The sequence below is a fragment of the Schistocerca americana genome, chromosome 6 (genome assembly GCF_021461395.2).
Source record: "Schistocerca americana isolate TAMUIC-IGC-003095 chromosome 6, iqSchAmer2.1, whole genome shotgun sequence".
NCBI lineage: Eukaryota > Metazoa > Arthropoda > Insecta > Orthoptera > Acrididae > Schistocerca > Schistocerca americana.
In genome coordinates this window covers 151,772,057-151,796,784 of record NC_060124.1, presented here as the reverse complement: position 1 = coordinate 151,796,784, position 24,728 = coordinate 151,772,057, and the positions used below count along the sequence as shown (strand labels likewise).

At 38.8% G+C, this 24,728-nt stretch overlaps 1 protein-coding gene across 1 annotated transcript in view; it reads left to right on the top strand.

Moving 5' to 3' along the window:
• Positions 1-3,899: 3,899 nt before the first annotated feature.
• LOC124619525 (ubiquitin carboxyl-terminal hydrolase 20) overlaps positions 3,900-24,728 on the top strand; it is a 181,515-nt gene continuing 160,686 nt past the window's right edge. The window contains exons 1-4 of the mRNA XM_047145972.1: positions 3,900-4,156; positions 10,949-11,030; positions 12,870-12,989; positions 20,118-20,370. Coding sequence (XP_047001928.1) covers positions 10,953-11,030; positions 12,870-12,989; positions 20,118-20,370 — 451 coding nt within the window. The 5' untranslated portion in view covers positions 3,900-4,156; positions 10,949-10,952. The remainder of the gene's footprint in view (positions 4,157-10,948; positions 11,031-12,869; positions 12,990-20,117; positions 20,371-24,728) is intronic.

Below are 24,728 nucleotides of genomic sequence, written 5' to 3'. Positions count from 1 at the left end.
CTAATCAACTTATGAACAGTGATGCTTTACTCAATCTTCTCCAGAAACACATACCTTGGTTATGGGACAACCAATGTGAAACCCATTTAGAGAACATCAAGCATGCCTTATTAAATGCTAATATCTTATCTCAACCATATATGAAGAAGGATTTTTGTTTAAGTACCAAGGTGTCTTCTCAAGCTCTGGGTGCATGCCTTTTTCAAATGGTAGAAGAAGAGGCAAAACTCATCACTAAAGTAATTAGCTTCACCAGCCACATCTTAGACTGTCAATCCTAAGGGCCCGGGTTCAATTCCCGGCTGGGTCGGAAATTTTCTCCGCTCAGGGACTGGGTGGTGTGTTGTCCTAATCATCATCATTTCATCCCCATTGACACGCAGGTCGCCGAAGTGGCGTCAAATCGAAAGACCTGCACCAGGCGAACGGTCTACCCGACGGGAGGCCGTAGCCACACGACATTTCCATTTACCTGAAACTGGACTTTCATATTCAGTTATGGAGTTGGAGGATTGGTCTGTAATTTAGTCCTTTAAAAAGTTTGAATATTTCTTTGGGGTACACACAAAAATACACTGTGACCATCAGTCCCTATCGTTTTTGTTAACTTGTAAATTGCTATACCGACAGCTAGCCAGGTGGTGTATGTATCTTTAAGCATTCGATTACTTCAAGGCTTCAAGGAATTTAACGATCTTTTAGAGCAGGATGGTGAAATAAGAGCTATGTTGACAGAAGACGAAACACTCCAACCATAGTATGTCCACATGTGTATACACATGGAGCAATTACAGCTGGAAGACACACGCTGGAGTCAGACTGGTTAAGATAAGAGTGAAACTTATGCAAAATGGTGGTGAAGATTAAAAAGGTTTTTCACCATTCATTAAGGTGTTCTGTTCCATAGGATCCGTCCCAAACAAGAACAATGGCACATGTGTTTGTCAGAGGACTATGTAGATGATTTTATCTTATACACACACAATTCTTGGGATCATTATGGCACTGCAAAATGCACTAACAAAACAGGTAAACATTGTTATCTGCCCAACCTTAGATGAAGATTACTACGGGTGGTAAGAAAGCGTATTGTCTGCCAGAAAGCAAAACATTCAAACATCTCCACACGGATTGAACTACATCCCATTGCTACTAAAAAACCTATAGAAAAGACATCATTGGATGTGGCTGGACCCTATCCCAGAGGTAAGGGAGGAGTAAAGTATATAGAACGTCTGTATGATATATTCACAAAATATAGAAAAATTTATGCTGTACAGAACATTACGGCTAGTTCAATTATAAGATTAATCAAAGAGGATTATTTTGCTAGAGTAGGAAAACCAGAAGTCATGTTAACAGATAATGCCTCATATTTTGTAAATTTAAATGGAAAGCGTTGTAGATTCCAACCCAATCCAACACATTTTAGTATCCAAATTCCATCCACCATAAAAATGGTGTTTCAGGAATTCAACAGGTTTATGAGAACCTATATACCTCATAAACGTACCAAGTGGATTGAATATGTCACTCTTTTCTTACAAGTTGTTAACCACCTTCCCTTTCCCCACCTTGTTAACCACCTCCCCACACCCCCCCATGAACTATGGACCTTGCCGTTGGTGGGGAGGCTTGTGTGCCTCAGCAATACAGATAGCCATACCGTAGGTGCAACCACAATGGAGGGGTATCTGTCGAGAGACCAGACAACTGTGTGGTTCCTGAAGAGGGGCAGCAGCCTTTTCAGTAGTTGCAGGGGCAACAGTATGGATGATTGACTGATCTGGCCCTGTAACAACAAGCAAAATGGCCTTGCTATGCTGGTACTGCAAACGGCTGAAAGCATGGGGAAACTACAGCCATAATTTTTCCTGAGGGCATGCAGCTTTACTGTATGGTTAAATGATGATGGCGTCCTCTTGGGTAAAATATTCCGGAGGTAAAATAGTCCCCCATTCGGTACTCCGGGTGGGGTCTACTCAAGAGGATGTCATTATCTGGAGAAAGAAAACTGGCGTTCTACGGATCGGAGTGTGGAATGTCAGATCCCTTAATCGGGCAGGTAGGTTAGAAAATTTACAAAGGGAAATGGATAGGTTAAAGTTAGATATAGTGGGAACCATACAGTAAAGCTGTATGCCCTCGGGAAAAGTTATGGCTGTAGTTTCCCCTTGCTTTCAGCCGTTCGCAGTACCAGCACAGCAAGGCCGTTTTGGTTATTGTTACACGGCCAGATCAGTCAATCATCCAGAATGTTACCCCTGCAACTACTGAAAGGCTGCTGCCTCTCTTCAGGAACCACACGTTTGTCTGGCCTCTCAACAGATACCCCTCCGTTGTGGTTGCAGCTATGGTATGGCTATCTGTATCGGTGAGGCACACAAGCCTTCCCACCAATGGTAAGATCTATGGTTCATGCGGGAGAATTTATAATATCTATTTAGAAAAATTTCTTTCCAGTTATTCCTGCTACCTCGTTAGTCTGTAACAAATTTCTCGTTGTTCAAATCATTAGTTTGTTTCACATTTAACAACTGTCATTCGAATTTTTATATTATCAACTACAATTTTACCTTCTTTTAGTAAAGTACCCTTTATTCCGGCTCCAGAATCTTTATAATCGGCCCATCGAAACAAACGTAATTTGAACTCGAACTCCAAGTAAGAATTACAGTTAAATGTCCTTTCCACATTATTTCTGTGTAATACACCAAAATCTCAAGTGAGTATAGTACTTCCATTGTTTTACTCCTCATTTTACCATTATTAAGTGTCCATGAAGTTGTATCAGCAAGGGACGAAGTTAAATGTAATTAAACTTGCGATCAAATAATAGGATGTCCTCTTCTGTATAAAATATGATTTCCTTTATGTATGATTACAAAATAAAATAGTTTTCCCCCACTGTTATCAATTAATTTTTTATTAGGTGGCCTATCATATGTTCCAGTAGTTGTAATAATATTAAAATTAATGCACACTTGATTATTATTTGCAAGTAGTCAGCCATCATCAGTATCAATGTTAATTTCTACATGTTTATTGGGAATATTAAAATTATTTTTACGTTTCTCATCACAAATAAATGGCTCTGAGCACTATGGGACTCAACTGCTGAGGCCATTAGTCCCCTAGAACTTAGAACTAGTTAAACCTAACTAACCTAAGGACATCACACACATCCATGCCCGAGGCAGGATTCGAACCTGCGACCGTAGCGGTCTCACGGTGTGACTGCAGCGCCTAGAACCGCACGGCCACTGCGGCCGGCTTTCTCATCACAGGAAAAGAATATATCTGAAAGCTCTCAGTCTTGTTCACTTACAAAAATTAAAATTTATTAATTCGTTTCTAAAATACCTGTTACAGTATCACCAGTGAAATCAATTAAACTATCATTTTCATCATTTATGTTATTTCTAAATCCAGAATTTTATGACAATTTGGAATAATGTGGTTCAAATTCAGTAGGGTTAAATGATACAATTGGTTTCATCACAATGATCATGATAATCGTTTTTAGAGACATTCCATCTGCCAAATTAACACTAACGTTAATTAATTCAAATGTCAAAACTTGACTTCACTCTATACTTTGGGAAGCCATTGTATCAAAAACGCTGAAAAGCTAATAAAGATTTAGATTTAGTATGGGTGTCATAGTAGCATCTTCATGGGTAGGGATAGCTTACTTAGAAAATGTTCGAGGTAGTTTAAAATAAGAAAATATGTTCTCTTGCAGCTTTTCGGATGATGTTCGATGAGTTTAGAATAAGTCTCAATTAAAGATATGAATTATTCCTTGTTGCACTGACATTTATTTTATCTTCGGCTTGTAATCTTTGTCATATTTGTTGCCTGTGGTTTTGTGATGATACACAGATACAGTATTGAAATTAATTGTTGTGTGTGGTGAATGTGTCAAACGTTATTCGTCGATGGGCATTGACTTACGGTCTCACATAGCTTGTTGTAAAATCGTGCGTGCTTCGTAACAGTAATGAGATGATGACAGCGAAGAGGAAAAACTATTGACTGATCTAAAAGTGAGATGTGTATTGCAGTGATGTGGTATATTGCTGCTGTAGCACCAACCGAATACCATCTTTAATCGTTTAAAAATTGTGTCTAGGCGAGCTACGAAAAACTGAAGGTATACACGGCAATGACTTAACAGTTTTTCGAATAAATTTCGTAGCCGTTATTGCGATGATACAGAACATAAATTTGTTTATTAGGCTTAAATATTATGAGAGCTTCGTAACCAGTATATAATTGTCACATACAGAAACAGTTAATCCTTTTTCTTTGCTTCTTGTGACGATTGCTCAAAAAAATAAAAACAACAACGGACTCTATAAGTTGTCTTGCCATTAAATAGGTTAGCGTTAGTTAAACATATGAAATATGTGAACAGGTGAGTAGTAGCTTGACAAGGCTAGGGAGAATTTAGCTTCCCATTAACGATACAGTTTCAGTGGATCCCTGGTAGGTTGATTCGTGATTTCAGGCTCATAGCTCCTACCTAGTTTGTTTGAAAGCGCAGATGAATTATAATTTTCATCGTTTACCATATTTTTGGTGTTGTTATTGGTCATAACATTGCGCAGTAGTGTACTTGTTTGTACTGAAATATTAGTCTCTCTCTCTGGTTTATGGACCTTAGCAGACACTGATTTATTATTCTTGGTGCGAGACTAATTGGTAACTCACACAACCGCATTGATCAAAACACACACACATATGCATATACCAATACGGGAAGTATGTTTTTAGTTTTATTGTGATCATGATTGAGTGACATGTAGGCTAGCCTATGGTGAATTTCAATGTTTTATGGTATTCAGAAAGAAATTTTAATTCCTTTCCGCTCCTCCACCCACCCTTTTTGAGGTGTACAAATCAATGTGTGTACCTCTTACGTAGTAAATAGATAAAACATCTAATTTTGTCACAATATATTTTGCGTGAGAAGCTATACTATTGGAAGGGATTAGTACACATTAGGCATTAAAATCATAATAGTCTCTCTTTCTTTATTGGCACATATTAGGTTGTACTTTCACCCGAGTTGTTACTGAAATATGCTTCTTTCCTAATTTCCGTTGCTTCCTCGTAAATGTATAGGTTCTCTTTGCCATGGTGAAGAGTTTCTGTCCCACGTGTAGTCTATTGGCTCTGATGACTCTTAATATAAACTAATACACTAGTTTTTTTTCCTTTTTCTCTCTGATCAGCCAATGCTGCAGTAAAATAAGAAACACAAATGTCGTCACTGTGTTGTGCAGATTCCTCGCCTGTTATATTCACTGCTTGAAATGCTGCTCATTAATCCCTTGCTGGTTTAGATTAGATTGAAGATTGGAAAGCATATTACATCTTTCTGTATCATGGGCCTGTGATACAGGCCTCAGTTCTCTTTTTAGCAGAACTAGTGGGTGTTCAGTACCGTTCGTCTGCTTTAATTGTGATGTCGCTGTGTACGTCACGGGTCAAAGCCAACGCGTGGTATCGGTCGCTTCTGTCGACCCTATATTACATTTGTAAAATATTGTGTTTGCAGAGAGCATGTTAGTGTATGTGTAATGGTGCGCATTAGTGTGGGATATTTGTTACTAAATTTTTTGAGAATGGTGTTAGTGCTATTGGACTCCTTGAGTGCTGTTTATGAGAATACATTAGGAAGAGTTTATTTCAACTTGTTAGTGAATTATTGTGGTGTTTGCAGTTATGTGCAATAGATTTTTGGCTTTGGAATCACAGGTGCAGGTTTTTGTTTATGGTTGGAGATTTAGTTTTATACTTCTGCTGTTGATACGGATGTGACAACAAAGTTCACATCCCTGCATTTCACAGTGGGGAATGACAATGTGAGCATGGTTAAATTCCTACATCAAAATGTTGAGTTTGTGGAGAATGTGTAAGATTGACCATAGCTGCTAGGTCTTGAACCAGAGACCAGTATATGTGGCGTTGTCACTGGACGATTTGTGGTATTCTATGTGGATGGTTCCCGGTTTGAAAAGTCTGGTCTTGCTGTGTGAGAGATTGTGTTGGTGCCTCACAAAATCAATATATATATGATGGCAGGTTGATAGACACACAAAATTCCCCCCCTCCCCCAATGAACCATGGACCTTGTCGTTGGTGGGGAGGCTTGCGTGCCTCAGCGATACAGATAGCCGTACCGTAGGTACAACCACAACAGAGGGGTATCTGCTGAGGGGCCAGACAAACGTGTGGTTCCTGAAAAGGGGCAGCAGCCTTTTCTGTGGTTGCAAGGGCAACAGTGTGGATGATTGACTGATCTGGCCTTGTAACAATAACCAAAACGACCTTGCTGTGCTGGTACTGCGAACGGCTGAAAGCAAGGGGAAACTACAGCCGTAATTTTCCCTGAGGGCATACAGCTTTACTGTATGATTAAGTGATGATGGCGTCCTCTTGGGTAAAATATTCCGGAGGTAAAATAGTCCCCCATTCGGATCTCTGGGCGGGGACTACTCAACAGGATGTCGTTCTCAGGAGAAAGAAAACTGGCTTTCTACGGATCGGAGCGTGGAATGTCAGATCCCTTAATCGGGCAGGTAGGTTAGAAAATTTAAAAAGGGAAATGGATAGGTTGAAGTTAGATATAGTGGGAATTAGTGAAGTTCGGTGGCAGGAGGGACAAGACTTTTGTTCAGGTGAATACAGGGTTATAAATACCAAATCAAATAGGGGTAATGCAGGAATAGGTTTAATAATGAATAGGAAAATAGGAATGCGGGTAAGCTACTACAAACAGCATAGTGAACGCATTATTGTGGCCGAGATAGACACGAAGTCCACGCGTACTACAATAGTACAAGTTTATATGCCAACTAGCTCTCCAGATGACGAAGAAATTGATGAAATGTATGATGAGATAAAAAAAAAAATTATTCAGATAGTGAAGGGAGACGAAAATTTAATAGTTATGGGTGACTGGAATTCGAGTGTAGGAAAAGGGGGAGAAGGAAACGTAGTAGGTGAATATGGATTGGGGCTAAGAAATGAAAGAGGAAGCCGCCTGGTAGAATTTTGCACAGAGCACAACTTAATCATAGCTAACACTTGGTTTAAGAATCATGAAAGAAGGTTGTATACATGGAAGAACCCTGGAGATACTAAAAGGTATCAGATAGGTTATATAATGGTAAGACAGAGATTTAGGAACCAGGTTTTAAATTGTAAGACAATTCCAGGGGCAGATGTGGACTCTGACCACAATCTATTGGTTATGAACTGTAGGTTGAAACTGAAAAAAGGAGATGGGACCTGGACAAACTGAAAGAACCAGAGGTTGTACAGAGTTTCAGGGAGAGCATAAGGGAACAGTTGACAGGAATGGGGGAAAGAAATACAGTAGAAGAAGAATGGGTAGCTTTGAGGGATGAAGTAGTGAAGGCAGCAGAGGATCAAGTAGGTAAAAAGTCGAAGGCTAGTAGAAATCCTTGGGTAACAGAAGAAATATTGAATTTAATTGATGAAAGGAGAAAATATAAAAATGCAGTAAATGAAGTAGGCAAAAAGGAATACAAACGTCTCAGAAATGAGATCGACAGGAAGTGCAAAATGGCTAAGCAGGCATGGCTAGAGGACAAATGTAAGGATGTAGAGGCTTATCTCACTAGGGGTAAGATAGATACTGCCTACAGGAAAATTAAAGAGACCTTTGGAGATAAGAGAACCACTTGTATGAACATCAAGAGCTCAGATGGAAACCCAGTTCTAAGCAAAGAAGGGAAAGCAGAAAGGTGGAAGGAGTATATAGAGGGTCTATACAAGGGCGATGTACTTGAGGACAATATTATGGAAATGGAAGAGGATGTAGATGAAGATGAAATGGGAGATATGATAATGCGTGAAGAATTTGACAGAGCACTGAAAGACCTGAGTCGAAACAAGGCCCCCGGAGTAGACAACATTCCATTCGAACTACTGACGGCCTTGGGAGAGCAAGTCCTGACAAAACTCTACCATCTGGTGAGCAAGATGTATGAAACAGGTGAAATACCCTCAGACTTCAAGAAGAATATAATAATTCCAATCCCAAAGAAAGCAGGTGTTGACAGATGTGAAAATTACCGAACAATCAGTTTAAAAAGCCACAGCTGCAAAATACTAATACGAATTCTTTACAGACGAATGGAAAAACTAGTAGAAGCCGATCTCGGGGAAGATCAGTTTGGATTCCGTAGAAATACTGGAACACGTGAGGGGAATACTGACCTTACGACTTATCTTATAAGAAAGATTAAGGAAAGGCAAACCTACATTTCTAGCATTTGTAGACTTAGAGAAAGCTTTGGACAATGTTGACTGGAATACTCTCTTTCAAATTATAAAGGTGGCGGGGGTAAAATACAGGGAGCAAAAGGCTATTTACAATTTGTACAGAAACCAGATGGCAGTTATATGAGTCGAGGGACATGAAAGGGAAGCAGTGGTTGGGAAGGGTGTAAGACAGGGTTGTAGCCTCTCCCCGATGTTATTCAATCTGTATATTGAGCAAGCAGTAAAGGAAACAAAAGAAAAATTCGGAGTAGGTATTAAAATCCATGGAGAAGAAATAAAAACTTTGAGGTTCGTCGATGACATTGTAATTCTGTCAGAGACAGCAAAGGACTTGGAAGAGCAGTTGAATGGAATGGACAGTGTCTTGAAAGGAGGATATAAGATGAACATCAACAAAAGCAAAACGAGGATAATGGAATGTAGTCAATTTAAGTCGGGTGATGCTGAGGGAATTAGATTAGGAAATGAGACACTTAAAGTAGTAAAGGAGTTTTGCTATTTGGGGAGCAAAATAACTGATGATGGTTGAAGTAGAGAAGATATAAAATGTAGACTGGCAATGGCAAGGAAAGCGTTTCTGAAGAAGAGAAATTTGTTAACATCGAGTATAGATTTAAGTGTCAGGAAGTCGTTTCTGAAAGTATTTGTATGGAGTGTAGCCATGTATGTAAGTGAAACAAGGACGATAAATAGTTTGGACAAGAAGAGAATAGAAGCTTTCAAAATGTGGTGCTACAGAAGAATGCTGAAGATTAGATGGGTAGATCACATAACTAATCAGGAAGTATTGAATAGGATTGGGGAGAAGAGAATTTTGTGGCACAACTTGACCAGAAGAAGGAATCGGCTGGTAGGACATGTTCTGAGGCATCAAGGGATCACCAATTTAGTATTGGAGGGCAGCGTGGAGGGTAAAAATCATAGAGGGAGACCTAGAGATGAATACACTAAGCATATTCAGAAGGATGTACGTTGCAGTAGCTACTGGGAGATGAAGAAGCTTGCACAGGATAGAGTAGCATGGAGAGCTGCATCAAACCAGTCTCAGGACTGAAGACCACAACAACAAACAACAAATCGTTTTTAAATGGTATTAGATTTTCCAGAATGAAATTTTTATTCTGCAGCTGATAGGAAACTTCCTGGCAGATTAAAACTGTGTGCTGGACTGAGACTCGAACTTGGGACCTCTGCCTGTTATGGTCAAGTGCTCTACCATGCAGGAGAGCTCCTGTGAAGTTTGGAAGGTAGGAGACGAGGTACTGGCAGAAGTAAAGCTGTGAGGACGGGTCTTGAGTCATGCTTGGGTAGCTCAGATGGTAGAGCACTTGCAAAGGCCCTGAGTTCGAGTTTAGGTCCAGCACACAGTTTTAATATTCCAGGAAGTTTGATATTAGATTTGTCTGCTTTATGCGAGGGAAAACCATGTCAGGGATATAAATATATACATATACTATAGTTGAGACACACTTTATGTAAATTGAAAGTGGAGGGGAGGAGAAATAAAAGAGAAGGAACTGTTGATGTCGGCTGCATTGGGACTTTATGTGGAATCAGTGGTGATGAGGGAAAATTTGTGCAGGGTCGGGACTCAAACCTGGGATCTCCTGCTTACTAGGCAGTTGCATTACGCAGTGCACCACCCAGGCACAGTGTTTGACGTGATTGCACAGACTATCTCGACATGCCTCTCGGCTGACCCACATTCCCACCAGCACCACCTATTGCAGTCAACGCCCGTGTTCATTATGCTCACTTCTTCGAGATTCTCACAGGAGGTTCAATGTACTTGTGCGTCCACACTGAGGTAGGTGGATTCATTGCCCATCGAGGCAAATCAGTTATATGAATTTGTGGTGTCTGTTCTTTCAGACATTTGGATACATGTCACTGGGTGGGGATGTGGGTCAGCCTAGAGAGGTGCCGAGATAGTTCGTGCATTTGGGATAAACACTCTGTCTGAATGGTGCAGTGGTTAACGCAACTGCCTAGTAAGCAGGGGATCCGGGGTTCGAATCCTGGTCCAGCACACTTTTGCACTCATCACCTCTGATTCTGCATAAAGTCCCAATGTCAGCTAACCTCAATAGTTCCTTTCCCCTCCTCCACCTTCAATTTACATAATGTATACATATGTGTTTAACAAGAATAAGACGTAGTCAACTGTGTCTGTGTTGAAGGAACTATTCTGGCATTTGCCCAAAATGTTTTAGAGTGTGTATGTATAAAATCAGGACTTGCAATCTCCCATTGTCTTGGTGTGGAAAGTAAACCAAAGATGTTGTGGAGAGAAACTTCAGCTCATTTCACTTTCCTCTATGGGGCAAAATTGTGTGCAAGGTTTGTCAGCATGAGAAGCTGCAGCCACAGTATTCTCAGTTGTGGATGATGTATGGTGACCTGTCACAAGCTGTTTGTAGGCTATACATGATCAATACAACAGCAGCTATAGCAGTCAGTTGTTTCTGACAAATACAATTTGAGATTTTGTCCAAAACTCAAAATTTTATGCAGATTTGATGTGGTAAAAAGAAAGAAAGAATGTTTTATACATAGTTGGTTTTTGAGGTGTCAGATTTCTAGAATGAAATTTCAGTTTTAAATAAAGAAGTTCTTATTTTTACAGTGCAATGTCTGGACGACCACTGAAGTGCCCTCACTTGGCCAGCGTCGATGTTACTCACGCTGATATTGAGAAAGCGAAGGAGGTAAGAAGCCCATAAGGGACCACAGTGTATCTTTTCATTTATTTATTTATTTATTTGTATTATAAACAGTGACTGCCTTAAACTAAGGAAATTGTGTTTGTCCTCCTGAATTTCTGATAAATATATTTTTTGCTGTTGGTATGAAAGTTTTACTTTGCTTAATGAAAGTACCAGTAATCACTTTGCTGTCATGATTTTTGAATATCTATTTTATGAAAGAAAATATTTGAAATGCCAAAATTTTCACAATGTTTGGTGAATTAATGTTATTCTGTTGCTTACAAATGGCATTTGTAGCTCATGCATAATGAGACTACTTAAATTCTACACGTTGCTCCCACCCCATCCCCACACCTTATAATTGTATATTTCCTGGTAGCGTAACTTTGCTTCTTTAACAAGGTTTATTTATGTGTATCAGTAATTACTCTAGGCTCTTTGATGTGACTGTGCGGATGATATCATCAGTACATTATTGTAACATGTTACGTTGGACAGAAGTAAGGCAGTAATAAGATGCAGAAGCAGATCATTTTATTTCAATGAAAATATTGACCATTCTTCTTTATTATGAGACTATAGGTTTAACTTTTTCATTTAACTCTATTTATAACAATTTACACTTCATTTTTATTATTTGCACCACTGTTTTAATTGTTTTTAAACAATGGCCAGTATCTGCACCCTTCAGCAGTATTCATATCTGATTAACTGGATTTTGTGATGTATGCTGAAATCTCATTAAACCAAATGGAGTGTGTGAATGGAAAATTTTGTTTTAGGGGAAAATGCAAATTATAAGTAAGTCTGTTACTGGTACATGAAAGAATTTTGTATTTAAAAGCGTCTTATTGCTTAATATAATGCTACTAATTGCGTTTCAGTTGATTTCAGTCAAACTATTAGTGGAGATTCTTCATGAATTCTGAACTTTGGTCAACTATGAGCTAATTAATACTTTATGATCTGCCTCTGGTAGTAATGCAAATAAATTTCACATTGTAACTTTCTCGTTGAAAGAGAGAGATTGAATTTAAAAAAATCTGTTTTAAAGTATTAAGACTCTGGGTGCTTTTCAACAAACAAAGGGAGTAATTTTGTAAAGAAAAGCATGCTACTTAGTAGTCTGTAATATTCTTTATTAATTGTGCTGTCAGCTGATTTTGGTGATCACACAATTAATAAAGAACTTTACAGCCTACTATGGATCATGTTTCCCTTTAGAAAATTTTTAGAGGACTCATGAAAAAAAGGGGGGGGGGGGGAATAATGTTGTGGAGATCACTGTGTCATCATAGTAAAGGTTAGGAAAAACCAGCCAAAGACAGGAAGAAAAAAGAACAACTAAATAATGAGAAGTTAACAACAGAATAAATAGTCTTAGTGTTTATTCATCTAGGACCAAAGCAGTGATACAGAAATAAAAAAGAACTCATGTTAGTGTTGTAATTGGTGGGTATGATTTTCAGGTTTTCAGGCAGAGAGTGATGCTAATGAGTCAAAGTAGAATTTTCTGTATTGACAGAATTGTAGAAAATACAACCCAGAAACTGTGTGGAAATAGCAGTTTGTGAGGTAACAGGGCCATCTTTCATTGCCCTCCTGATCTCCATTCCATCCTTGTTAGTTACTGTCATATCTCTATACTGCCCTCCCTGATGATTCCTACACAGAAATTAAATACTGCAATGAGTACTCGCACTTTTATGCTGAGATCCTGCACATATGATTGTGACTGATAGTAAACATTCTGTTGAAACAAGGAGTGGTCACAGTATTCTGGTTGTTTTATTTAAAATTTCTTTAAATAATTTAGTGTTCACTCTTGATTGTTCACAGATTAGCAAATGTTCACTTTGTGAGTCTCGTGGACCAAACCTATGGCTTTGTGTACACCGAGGCTGCTTACAGATCGGCTGCGGAGAAGTACATAATGATCACAGTACTGCACATAACAAAGTGAGTATTGTACCAACTCTGCTGTATGTATGTACATGGGAACAACTTTATTATTTTTGGAACTTACAGAGGGTATAAACTTGATTCATTGGGGTCAAGAGAGATGTTCAATACGAGTCAACGGCTTTAGTGACGTAATGTTAATGGCTGCTGTTGTGTCATTCCGCTGCATATGTTCATACTTTTGTTAGTAGTTGGTGATGCCAACGAATTAAAAAAAAATGATTATGATGACACAACTGATATGTAGCTTGGTCAGAGATCTAAGTTAGGCAACAGTTTATTTGTGGGTTGGTGAAGGCAATGAATGTGATAGAAATAAAAACCTGGTTGTGGCGACAAATTAATCTGTACTCTTGCCCAATTTAAAAAAAAAATGCCCGTAACATATAGTCACCATATTGTTTACAGCACTTGTCACGTGTTTACTATGTTACTGGTCAAAGTCGACAACTCATATCAAACAGTCCTCTGTATCAGATTCATTGCATATAATACTGCGAGTGTAGTGTTGCCCTCATCCATCTTCTTTTTTTTCTGTACATTGTTCAGCTAGCACTCTTTCCTTTTTGAACTACAGCTAATTTTCCAGTGTATACACTGCTGGAAAAAAATGGGTGCACCCTTTTAGAAGTTTCCAATTCTCTCAAGATTTATTGTTGCAGCAGTGCGTATGGAGTACATGAAAGGCGGTCTTAGGTACCAGGTATTGACCTATGCTGAAACACCCAGTATGTGGTGTAGCCTCAATGGGTTGCAGTACAGGCACTGACACTGGCATCCAGTCGATCGTACTGATGGCTAATACTGTCGTGGGATATGTTACGCCATGCCTGCTCGACCTGTTCACGTAGCTCTGTAAGTGTTGTTGGTTGACAAGTCACATGCGTCACTTCTCATCCCATCAAATCCCACGTGTGCTCGATTGGAGCACAAATCTGGGGATTGTGCTGGCCATTGAAGTTGCTGTGTGTCATGCAGAACACATTGTGTTTCACGGGTAGTGTGTGAGTGAACATTATCCGTTGGAACAAGACATCATCCTCCTGTTGCAAGAATGTCAAAAGAATGGGTGTAAAAATCTTTTGCACATACTGACCACTGGTTAGTGTCCCCTTCAGAACCACCAAAGGTGAGCAAGAGTTGTAGCTTATCGCACCCCGTCCATAATGCCTGCGATGGGTCCAGTGTGTCTTGGACGAATGCACTCTATGAGACAGCACTCTCCAGGTCCACATTGTATGTGCAAAAAACTATCACTTGCATGCAGGCAGAATCTGCTTTCATTGCTGAAGAACATAGTGTGTTATTCCATCTTACAGGTGATCTTCTGACAGCACCAGTGGAGCCATGCAAGTCAATGCTGTGGCCTGAGTGGAAGACAGGCTAGAGGTGTGTGTGCGCATAGTCCCACTGGTAATAACCGGTTCGCAACAGTTCGCATTGACACATCTATGCTAACAAACCCTCTTCTCTGTACTGTGGTTGCTGTACGTTCTGCCACTGCTGCCCTTACTGTATCGCACTCCTAGCAGGCGTTTGTGGTGCGTGAATGTCTAGAACATAATGTATGGGTGTGAAAATGTTGACATGACCACTGATAGCAGCATTGTTGCACTACTGACGCAGCACATCCAACATGTGTGGCAATTCTGTGAATTGACCATCCCACCACTCGAAAGGCCATTATTTGACCCCTTTCAAACTTGTTCAGTTGGCTGTAGGAACCACGAGTTCATCTCCTTGGCAGGGTTGCTTGCTTGCTTCACACATATTCTCCTCACTGATTCTTCTGGCTGTGAGCATTCCTTATGAATGGTAGACACGGTGGATGCTCTGTTAGCTGTGCCACTATGCTCTCTCTTGGTGGACAACATTGAAACCATTATCAGGACATCTACTATCCCCCAGGTGGGATATTCCATCATTGGATCAAAATCGACATTGACTTTTCACATGTACTTCATTTTTCCCTCCCCCACCAATATATTTGCTGTTTTATATTAATTACCCATCATGACTTATAATGAATGTTTAAATTTGTCTTGGTGTGATTACCTTGAATTATACTCTCTGATGTGTTGTGGTTATCATCATCATTTGAAAGTATAAATAATCGTAACCGCTTGCATTTTTAGTTGATATTCATAACTTCCTATTTAAAATTGAATAGTGTATTACTAAGTGGTATGTATTGTTACTTATCTTATATGTATAAATCTGTTAGTTTCAAGAATATGACAATTTTAAGCTTGATATTTTATCTTTTGTTTGTGTATAATGATGTACATATTTTGGTAATGATGTGAATTGACAGTTTCACTTTGCAGCGAAATATGCACTGTTAAAATATAATATTCACTTACATGACTCATACCTCACTGGGTGAAAATTATTAGGGGAGTGAGAGTGGATATTGTTAAGAAAACCTTAGCCTCAAACAGAGGAATGTTTCTAGAGTGAAATTCTTTCTATGCATTATAGTGTGTGTTCTTTTAAAACTAACTGATGAATTAAAACTGTGTGATCAACTAGGAGAGAGGTACCTCCAGGAACTTGAATGGGGACAAGTAGTACTGTAGGAATGATAATTGTTACTCATCTAAGTTATGAAACTGAATTCCTAGAAAGAACATAACTGACTGATCCTTTAGCTGTTGAGACGAATATTGCTTTTGGAAGTTCATGAATAAGTGGTAGAACTTGGATTATGGAAAATTAACTAGAGTTATAAACAAAATAAATGGTAGTTGTCAACTTAAAGAAAGGGAAGAAACAAAGAAATCGATGGAGAAGGGTTGAAACAGAGTCAGCTATGGTGCACAAACCTTCATGTGCGTATAATGTGCTGTATGCATATGAGCCGAGGTCCGGCCTGTCTTGGCACTGCTCGATACATCTTGGCATTGCTTGGTTCTTCTTTATATAGCATGACATTTCCTCTTAGCGAGAAATCTCAGTATATGTTATGTAGTCTAGTCGCATAATCGGTGGATACTACATATTTGTTATGAAGTGACATTACAACACGGTGAAGATTTAGTTGACAATGTAAGAGTTAAAAATTACAATGTTCAACAGACTATTTGTATGGGACTCAAAGTTCTGTAAATCAAAGAGAACTTGGTACTAAATATACAGGCATGGGAAATGAGATTGGATTGGTGATGTGAATAACCCATTTCCTGAAGTCACACGCACAATTACATCTTCAGTTGCAACAGTTTTTGATGGAATTGAACAAAGAGTATGGAGACATTACGTATCACTGCAGAATTTTTTCGTTCAAGTCAAAGGTCATCCCTGGAATGAGTTTTCAATTTAAGATCCACTATTGTAGAATTTCTGAAGGAAGAACGAAAATTAGATCTGGAATGAATTGCAGGCCTGACTGCAGATTCCGTCGGTAAGACATTGCAAGGGTAAGATACCACTTATTTCTGATTTCATAGCAAAGGTATATGTGTGTGCATAAAGAAAATTGCATTGTGGAAAAGAGAACTTGTGACAAGGAACACCATCCATTTCGCTAAGCTCACTGGCGTTAAGGGAAACAAGGATTTTTAACAATCCATTGTAGCATTGAAAGAATTCCAGGAACAGCTTTCTAAACGTTTGATGGCACTGTCGTTTCTCATCTGTTTTCTTGAGCTGTTTTTGAGACCGGGTACCATTTCTGTTGAAAGCTCCCATGTGTGTCTTCAGCTGAAACTTGGGTCATTCCATGTTAACTCCCTGCTCGAGCATCATGGATTTCAACAAAATTTTATGTTAACATTCGCGCACGTCCTCAATGAACATTGGTAAAGTTAAATGCTAATCGAAGCAACACTGTTTGAGGTATAGCCACACTCAGTGTGCGACGTTGCACAGAACAAGCGTGAATTTCAGGTGACTTTGAGCTGTTATATCTTGGGCAATATTTTATTGAAAGAAACAAAATTTGGTCATCTTCTGGAACTGTAAGCTTTCTCTTAAGAATAATAATGAAAACTTTTTACAAGCCACATGAGGCAGAACATTTTAGACAAAATTGCCCAAAATATTTCAAAGTTTGGCTTCTTATAATTCAGGAAATACCGTATTTACTAGAATCTAAGCCGCACTTTTTTTCCGGTTTTTGTAATCCAAAAAACCGCCTGCGGCTTAGAATCGAGTGCAAAGTAAGCGGGAGTTCTGAAAAATATTGGTAGGTGCCGCCACAACTAACTTCTGCCGTCGAATATATGTAGCGCTACACAGGCATGCTTTGCTAGCACAAAGATAAATACTGGCGCCAAACCCCTGCGTCAGTAAATAAATTAAAAAACGGTGGAAGACGAGCTTTTTTCTCCGCCCCGAGTTTAGCATTTCAGTGGGCTACGAAAATCCGACTGGCAAGACTGGGATGTTTGTCAATATGGCCAACTCTACGTTCTGAATTTTTTCCTACCTGTGAGAAGAGATGGTTGCTAATAGGAACTTTTATGAATTGTGAATCACATGCAGTATTCTCTTCACCATAAGATTAATACGAATATAAACATTTTGCCATGTATTCTTCCGTGTTTGCTGCTATGTCATTTAAATCCTGTCTGCCTAATAAGCTACGAAACTGGTGTGAGACAACAGCAAACGCGGAAGAATATACATACCATGTCATGTTTATATTCGTATTATTCTTATGCCTAATAGTGATACAGTCAGAAATGAAGCACGGCACTTGACTAGATTTTTAAATCTAAGATGACTCTAATTTCTGTGCAGAATATAATGTACTAAAGAGGCGTCTGCAAAGATTTTCAAACGGAGAAAAATTTTCGCTAAACTCTCGTTCAGAACATCATCTGTCATACGCAGTCTATTATTTGGTTCTTGTTGATCATTATAATAGAAAGCAGCAGTGTAACTAACAACAAATAGCAGTCTCTTGCTATTGTTTCGCTAATGTGACGATTCTTCTCTCTCTCTCTCTCTCTCTCTCTCTCTCTCTCTCTCTCTCTCTCTCTCTCTCTTCCGGCGGTAGCGCACACACAAAAGCAAGCCATGCCGCGAGCGGCGATAGGCCGTAAGCACTCATTATCAGAATGCGACAAACAATGCAGGACACAGTACAGTAATGCATTTTCAGCTTAGAGTGACTTAAACACCTATAACAAAGAGAACGGCACTTATCAGATCAAAGAAAAATAAGCAACCAATTCAAACCAGACGAAGCGCGAGAAAAAGGAAGGGTACCTGTATAAATGCGGACGGAGCGCCTGACGCGTAGCAATGGCTACCTGGTAAAGCTTAACTGCTAAGCTTACGACTCGAACCAAACAACTGTAGCTGTATCGTCATTCATTCGACCTAAATTGTATCTCATATTACAATGGACCAACTTTGTTTCGATTTGGAGGTGCGGCCTAAAACTTTTCTCTCCCCTTGAATTTCGAGTCTCAAATTTCAGGTGCGGCTTAGATTCGGGAAATTTTTTTTTCCTTGATTTAAAGTTTCATTTTTCAGGTGCGGCTCAGATTCGAATGCGGCTTAGAGTAAATACGGTAAAGGTATGATGAATGTGAAACTTGACATGTAGTAACCTAACGACACAAGGTTCTCAAATATAAAGTCTTGTTTATGTACCACTTTTCAATACTGATTTTGCAAAGAACTGTGTTCTATAAAATTCTCCAAACTAGGCCCATTAGAAAGTTCACCGAAAAAAGTGTATTTGGTTATCCAATGTGGACCAACAGTGCTAGTTAATTTGTATCATAGTAGGGCACGAAAATTGTGGCATGAGAAACATGTAAACTTTGGATTTTTATATCTCGTAAACACATGCTGAAAACAAAACTTGAAACGCAATAGCTCAGTTGCACAAGCATGTGGAATACAAAATTTCATTCACCTACTAATTTCCAGTAATCTGCAAATTTGTCAAAAAGTTGCCAATTTTGGTGAGAAAGTGAAAATAGTATTAAGTTTTTCCAACATAAAATATCATTCACAGATTTCGGCAAACCGACTTCTTGTTCTCATTTCTGATGAATTCCTGAAGATGGCGAAAAGTGAACTTGCTGAAATATCGCACCTTCTGGACAATGCCAGCTGACTGAATACCCAAGAAATATTCTAGGTTTTCCTACTCCAGGGAAACCTAAAATCACATGTCAAGGACTAACATCATCACATAGTTTCATGGTTACAGCTTGCCTTTTCCAAGGTGGTAAAACGTAGATCCCATAGCTGTGGAACACTGTGTGTAAACGGAAGGGGGATCACTGCTGTCAGCTGCAGTGAGACATTAAGTGGAATCAGTGATGATGAACGAAAATGCGCACCAGATCGGGATTCGAACCGGGACCTGCTGCTTGTATGCAGGTGCAGCAACCATTGCGCCATCTGGGATACAGCCTTTACATATCGTGTTTGATAGCTGCGGGATCTGTGTGGTTTGTGTTCTTTCGAAGGAACAGATACCACACGTTCATATAATTGATAAGCCTGGCTGGGCAATGGGTGCACTTTCTTCAGTGCGAATGCACGAAAGACGCCCGACCACCTGTGGGTATCTCTGAGTAGTGGATGGGAGCATAATGGACAGGGACTGCAGATAGGTGGTGCTCAGTGAGAGTGTGGATCAGTCATGAGGCGTACCAAGATAGTCCGTGTAGTTGCAATAACACTGTTTCCCGGGTGGCTCAGTGGTTACCGCACCTGCCTAGTAAGCGGGAGACTCCGGGTTCAAATCCTGGTCTGGTACACATTTTTGCTCATCGCCATTGATTCCGCTTAACATCTCACTGCAACTGACAGCAGTGATCCCCCTTCCATTAACATATAAAATTTTTGTCATTTGAGTTCTATGTATTTCGCTCAATTCTTACTTTGTTGTCTTTACGTTGTCACATAACTATTTCGTCTGCAACATATTGAATTTGTTGTCACATCTGTTTTTGTAATATTGTTAACAATTTTGCTTTCCCTTCGTAAGATTCACTATAATTCATAAGAAGTCTTGTGTAATATTCTTGGTGTGTTGTGCGTAAATAGTTCTGTTGTTGCAAGATCGTGCTAGGTAAACATCATTGTGTTCTATGAGCACTACAGTTTGAAAATAAAAGTATCTTTTTGTTTACTACATTATGTAATTGGTTTCAGAGCAATCGTAGCCACTGTGTACACCTGAATTTATCAACGTTGCGTGTATGGTGCTACCTCTGTGAAACAGAAGTGTTACTTGAACTGCCAGATACAGGGTCAGCACTGAGTTGCAAAGTTCCTCAGGTGTACAATGCACCATCAGTTCCTTCACCTGCTGGATCGATAACAGGAGGTCACTTTGGCGGAGGAGAGTCTGCTGAGAGCAGTGATAGTGATATCAGCAACCAGGAGGATGAAGGCAAACCCAGGGGTGAGATACATGTTACTCTACACAGATTATAGTAAATGCTTTATAATGAGCGATATATGCTACATATATATGTTTCTGTATAACAGCAGCAGAAATGTCTGGATGGAGCAGTATGTAAAATAAGGGAAAGGGCACTACTTATCTGTAGCGGATTGATGCATGGAGCACAGAAACATGTAACAGAGAACAGTGTTCACACTACCTTTCAAGCAATAGCCCTTTTTCTAGCAAAAAAAGTGCACACATTCACAGACACCACCTCACAGACACCCAAATGTACACTCCTGTGGCCATTGCAGGGATTGTACATTTGGGAGTCTGTGTGGTTGTGTGTGTGAATGCTGTTTTCTGATACGTGTTTCTGTGCTCCATGCATTGACCTGCTGTAGGTGAGTGGTTCCTTTCCTTTGTTTTACATACAGTGAAACCCTGCTTTTACACTGTTCAAGGGACTTAAAAAAGAGAGAGAGAAAAGAAAATAGAATAAAACTCAGGAAAATGTAAAATTTGGGAAATAACATTTTATGCTGTAAAAGTTACATATAGGATACCCCCTTGCACATTATGTATGATATAGGTACATAACAGGCATCAAATAACTTGTCAGGGACTTGTTTATTATCTAATGAAGGTTTATCATGTAATAAAAACTGCTGATGTAATTGGAACTGTTAACTGTCTGGGAAGTAGGAACATTTGTCTCAATTTCATATGTCATAATCGATGTTTTTGAAAGCCAGCAACTGCCATTCATTATTTAAATAATGAAATACTACACTAGTTACATATTTTTTCATGTTTAGCAGGACGTGTTTCAAGAAATTTTTCTTGTTGTCTAGTGCAAATATGTACGTAAGTATTGTGTGGTGTATCGATGTGTGTTGTTCTGCATCTCTTATACTGTAGTCGTCTTCTTGAGGTTTTCAGGTACTGTACCTAATCAGTTATGCAGAAAACCACACAAACACGCAAGCTGTCACTCACACCGTTTGTTTGTGTAACATCACAAAAAATACATACGTAAATACGGCACTTGACAAGGGAATAAATTCTCGAGACAAGTTTTGCTCAGCATGAATGAAATACGTAACCTGCGCTGTGTTTAAACTAAAAACATTTGAGCATCGCAAAGTGAATGACAGTGTAAACTAGTGCTCCTAGTGGCCATACACCGAAAACCACTAAATGTGGTGTGACAAAGGTGTCACGATGATCACAACAATCACGAAACTGTTTTGTGCAGAAGAGACAGTTTGGAAATGATTGTGATTGGCCACGATATCTTCATTCGAACGAACCTAGTTACTCCCATCAACCACCACACCAAGTAGAGCTTGACAGCGGCGGGAGATATGGCACGAATTGTTCCATCTTTTACATGTTTACCAGTTCAAATCCACCAAGTAGAGTGCCATGGTGTCAAGAAACGTAACCACGCAATATTTGTAAACACTACTGCACGGCCAACATCATGCCAGTGTCATTTTTTCGTAATACGTAAATTGTGGTAAAATGAAAAATATGTTGATGTGAAATTGGGTGCAAATTAATGTTGTGGGCATAGGAACATTGTTGGGACCGATAAAAAATGACATAAATGGCAGGAAAATGTTAATTTCAGGAACGTAAAAGCAGGGTTATACTGTATATGTTGCAATAAAACACAATCATATCTTTGTCTGTGGACTGCAGTGATTGGTCTTACATGATATGAAAATATTTCTTCAGCAGTGATACTTGATTTTACAAAAAGCGTAATAATAATAATAATAATAAATCCAAATAGAGGTGTTTTGCAGGCTATGCTTCCTGCAACCACCCTAGAAGGAAAACAAAGACAGAAGATGAGATGGTCAGATGAAGTTAATCGACACCTCATGTTCTGTTATTACCAAGCAACAAACCTAGGAACCAACACAACTGGATACAGATCACAAGTATACACAACATTTATCACCAGATACCCAGAATTAAAATTTTTAACAGAACAATGACTAGCTGATCAGATCCGTGTAATAATAAAAAATAACAGGATACCCCAGTCAGAATTAGATAACATCAAACAACAAGTACAACAAATACTGGAACAAAATAATGTGCAATCAGAAGAAGAAGAAAATACAGTAATGGACTCAAACATCCCAGAGCAAACAAACAAAGAACAACACGCACCAATTAAACAATCAGAGGAAAACGAAATCTTAAGGCAGCCACCAGAACAAGCACAAATAGAACACAAAGTGACACAGATATTAGATATAGAAGAAAAATTTCAGCTAACATATATAGAATACAAAGACACAAATACAGACATTAGACCATTCTTGCATAGACCACCAAATAACCCACAAGTAGAAACAACAATAAAAACTATCAACACAATCATACACAGCAAAATAAATGAAAACACAACTATGGAAGAGTTACAACTACTGGTATATATAGGAGCACTCACTACACTAAATATACACACTAGGCAGAGATCAGAACCAACCAACACACAGAAGAAACCCACAAAACCAGCATGGCAACACAGGCTACAGATCAAAATAGAAAAACTGAGAAAAGACATCGGACAGCTAACACAATTTATAAGAAATGAAATCTCGGAAAAAAAACGAAAAAGGTTAGATAAAATCTCACAACAAGAAGCGACAGAGCAATTAGACGAAAAGAAGCAGAAATTACAAGCATTCGCCAAACGACTCAGAAGATACAAAAAAAGTGAAAATAGAAGGAAACAAAACCAAACATTCAACACAAACCAAAAGAAATTTTACCAGACAATAGATAACACACACATTGAAATAAACAATCCACCAAACATAACAGACATGGAACACTTCTGGAGCAACATATGGTCAAACCCGGTACAACATAACAGGCATGCACGGTGGATACAAGCAGAAACAGACACATACAAGATGATACCACAAATGCCTGAAGTGACAATTTTGCAACATGAAGTCACCCAAGCAATTAATTCTACTCACAATTGGAAAGCCCCTGGAAATGATAAAATAGCAAATTTCTGGTTAAAGAAGTTCACCTCAACACATTCACATCTAACTAAATTATTTAACAGTTACATTGCAGACCCATATACATTCCCTGATACACTTACACATGGAATAACTTATCTGAAACCTAAAGATCAAGCAGACACAGCGAACCCAGCTAAATATCGCCCCATAACATGCCTACCAACAATATACAAAATATTAACTTCAGTCATTAAACAGAAACTAGTGACACATACAACACAGAACAAAATTATAAATGAAGAACAAAAAGGCTGTTGCAAAGGAGCACGAGGATGTAAAGAGCAACTGATAATAGATGCAGAGGTGACATATCAAGCTAAAACTAAACAAAGGTCGCTACACTACGCATACATCGATTACCAAAAAGCTTTTGGTAGTGTACCCCACTCATGGTTACTACAAATATTGGAAATATATAAAGTAGATCCTAAATTGATACAGTTCCTAAACATAGTAATGAAAAACTGGAAAACCACACTTAATATCCAAACAAATTCAAATAATATCACATCACAGCCAATACAGATTAGGCATGGAATATACCAAGGAGATTCATTAAGTCCTTTCTGGTTCTGCCTTGCTCTGAACCCACTATCCAACATGCTAAATAAAACAAATCATGGTTACAATATTACTGGAACATACCCACACAAAATCACACATTTGCTATACATGGATGATCTAAAACTACTGGCAGCAAGAAATCAACAACTCAACCAATTACTAAAGATAACAGAAGTATTTAGCAATGATATAAATATGGCTTTTGGAACAGACAAATGTAAGAAAAATAGCATAGTCAAGGGAAAACACACTAAACAAGAAGATTACATATTGGATAACCACAGCGACTGCATAGAAGCGATGGAAAAAACAGATGCCTATAAATATCTAGGATACAGACAAAAAATAGGAATCGATGATAGAAATATTAAGGAAGAGCTAAAAGAAAAATATAGACAAAGACTAACAAAAATACTGAAAACAGAATTGACAGCAAGAAACAAGACAAAAGCTATAAATACATGTGCTATACCAATATTGACCTACTCATTTGGAGTAGTGAAATGGAGTAACACAGACCTAGAAGCACTCAATACACTTACACGATCACAATGCCACAAATATAGAATACATCACATACATTCAGCAACAGAAAGATTCACATTAAGCAGAAAGGAAGGAGGAAGGGGATTTATCGACATGAAAAACCTACATTATGGACAGGTAGACAATTTAAGAAAATTCTTTCTAGAACGAGCAGAAACTAGCAAAATATACAAAGCAATCACCCACATAAATACATCGGCTACA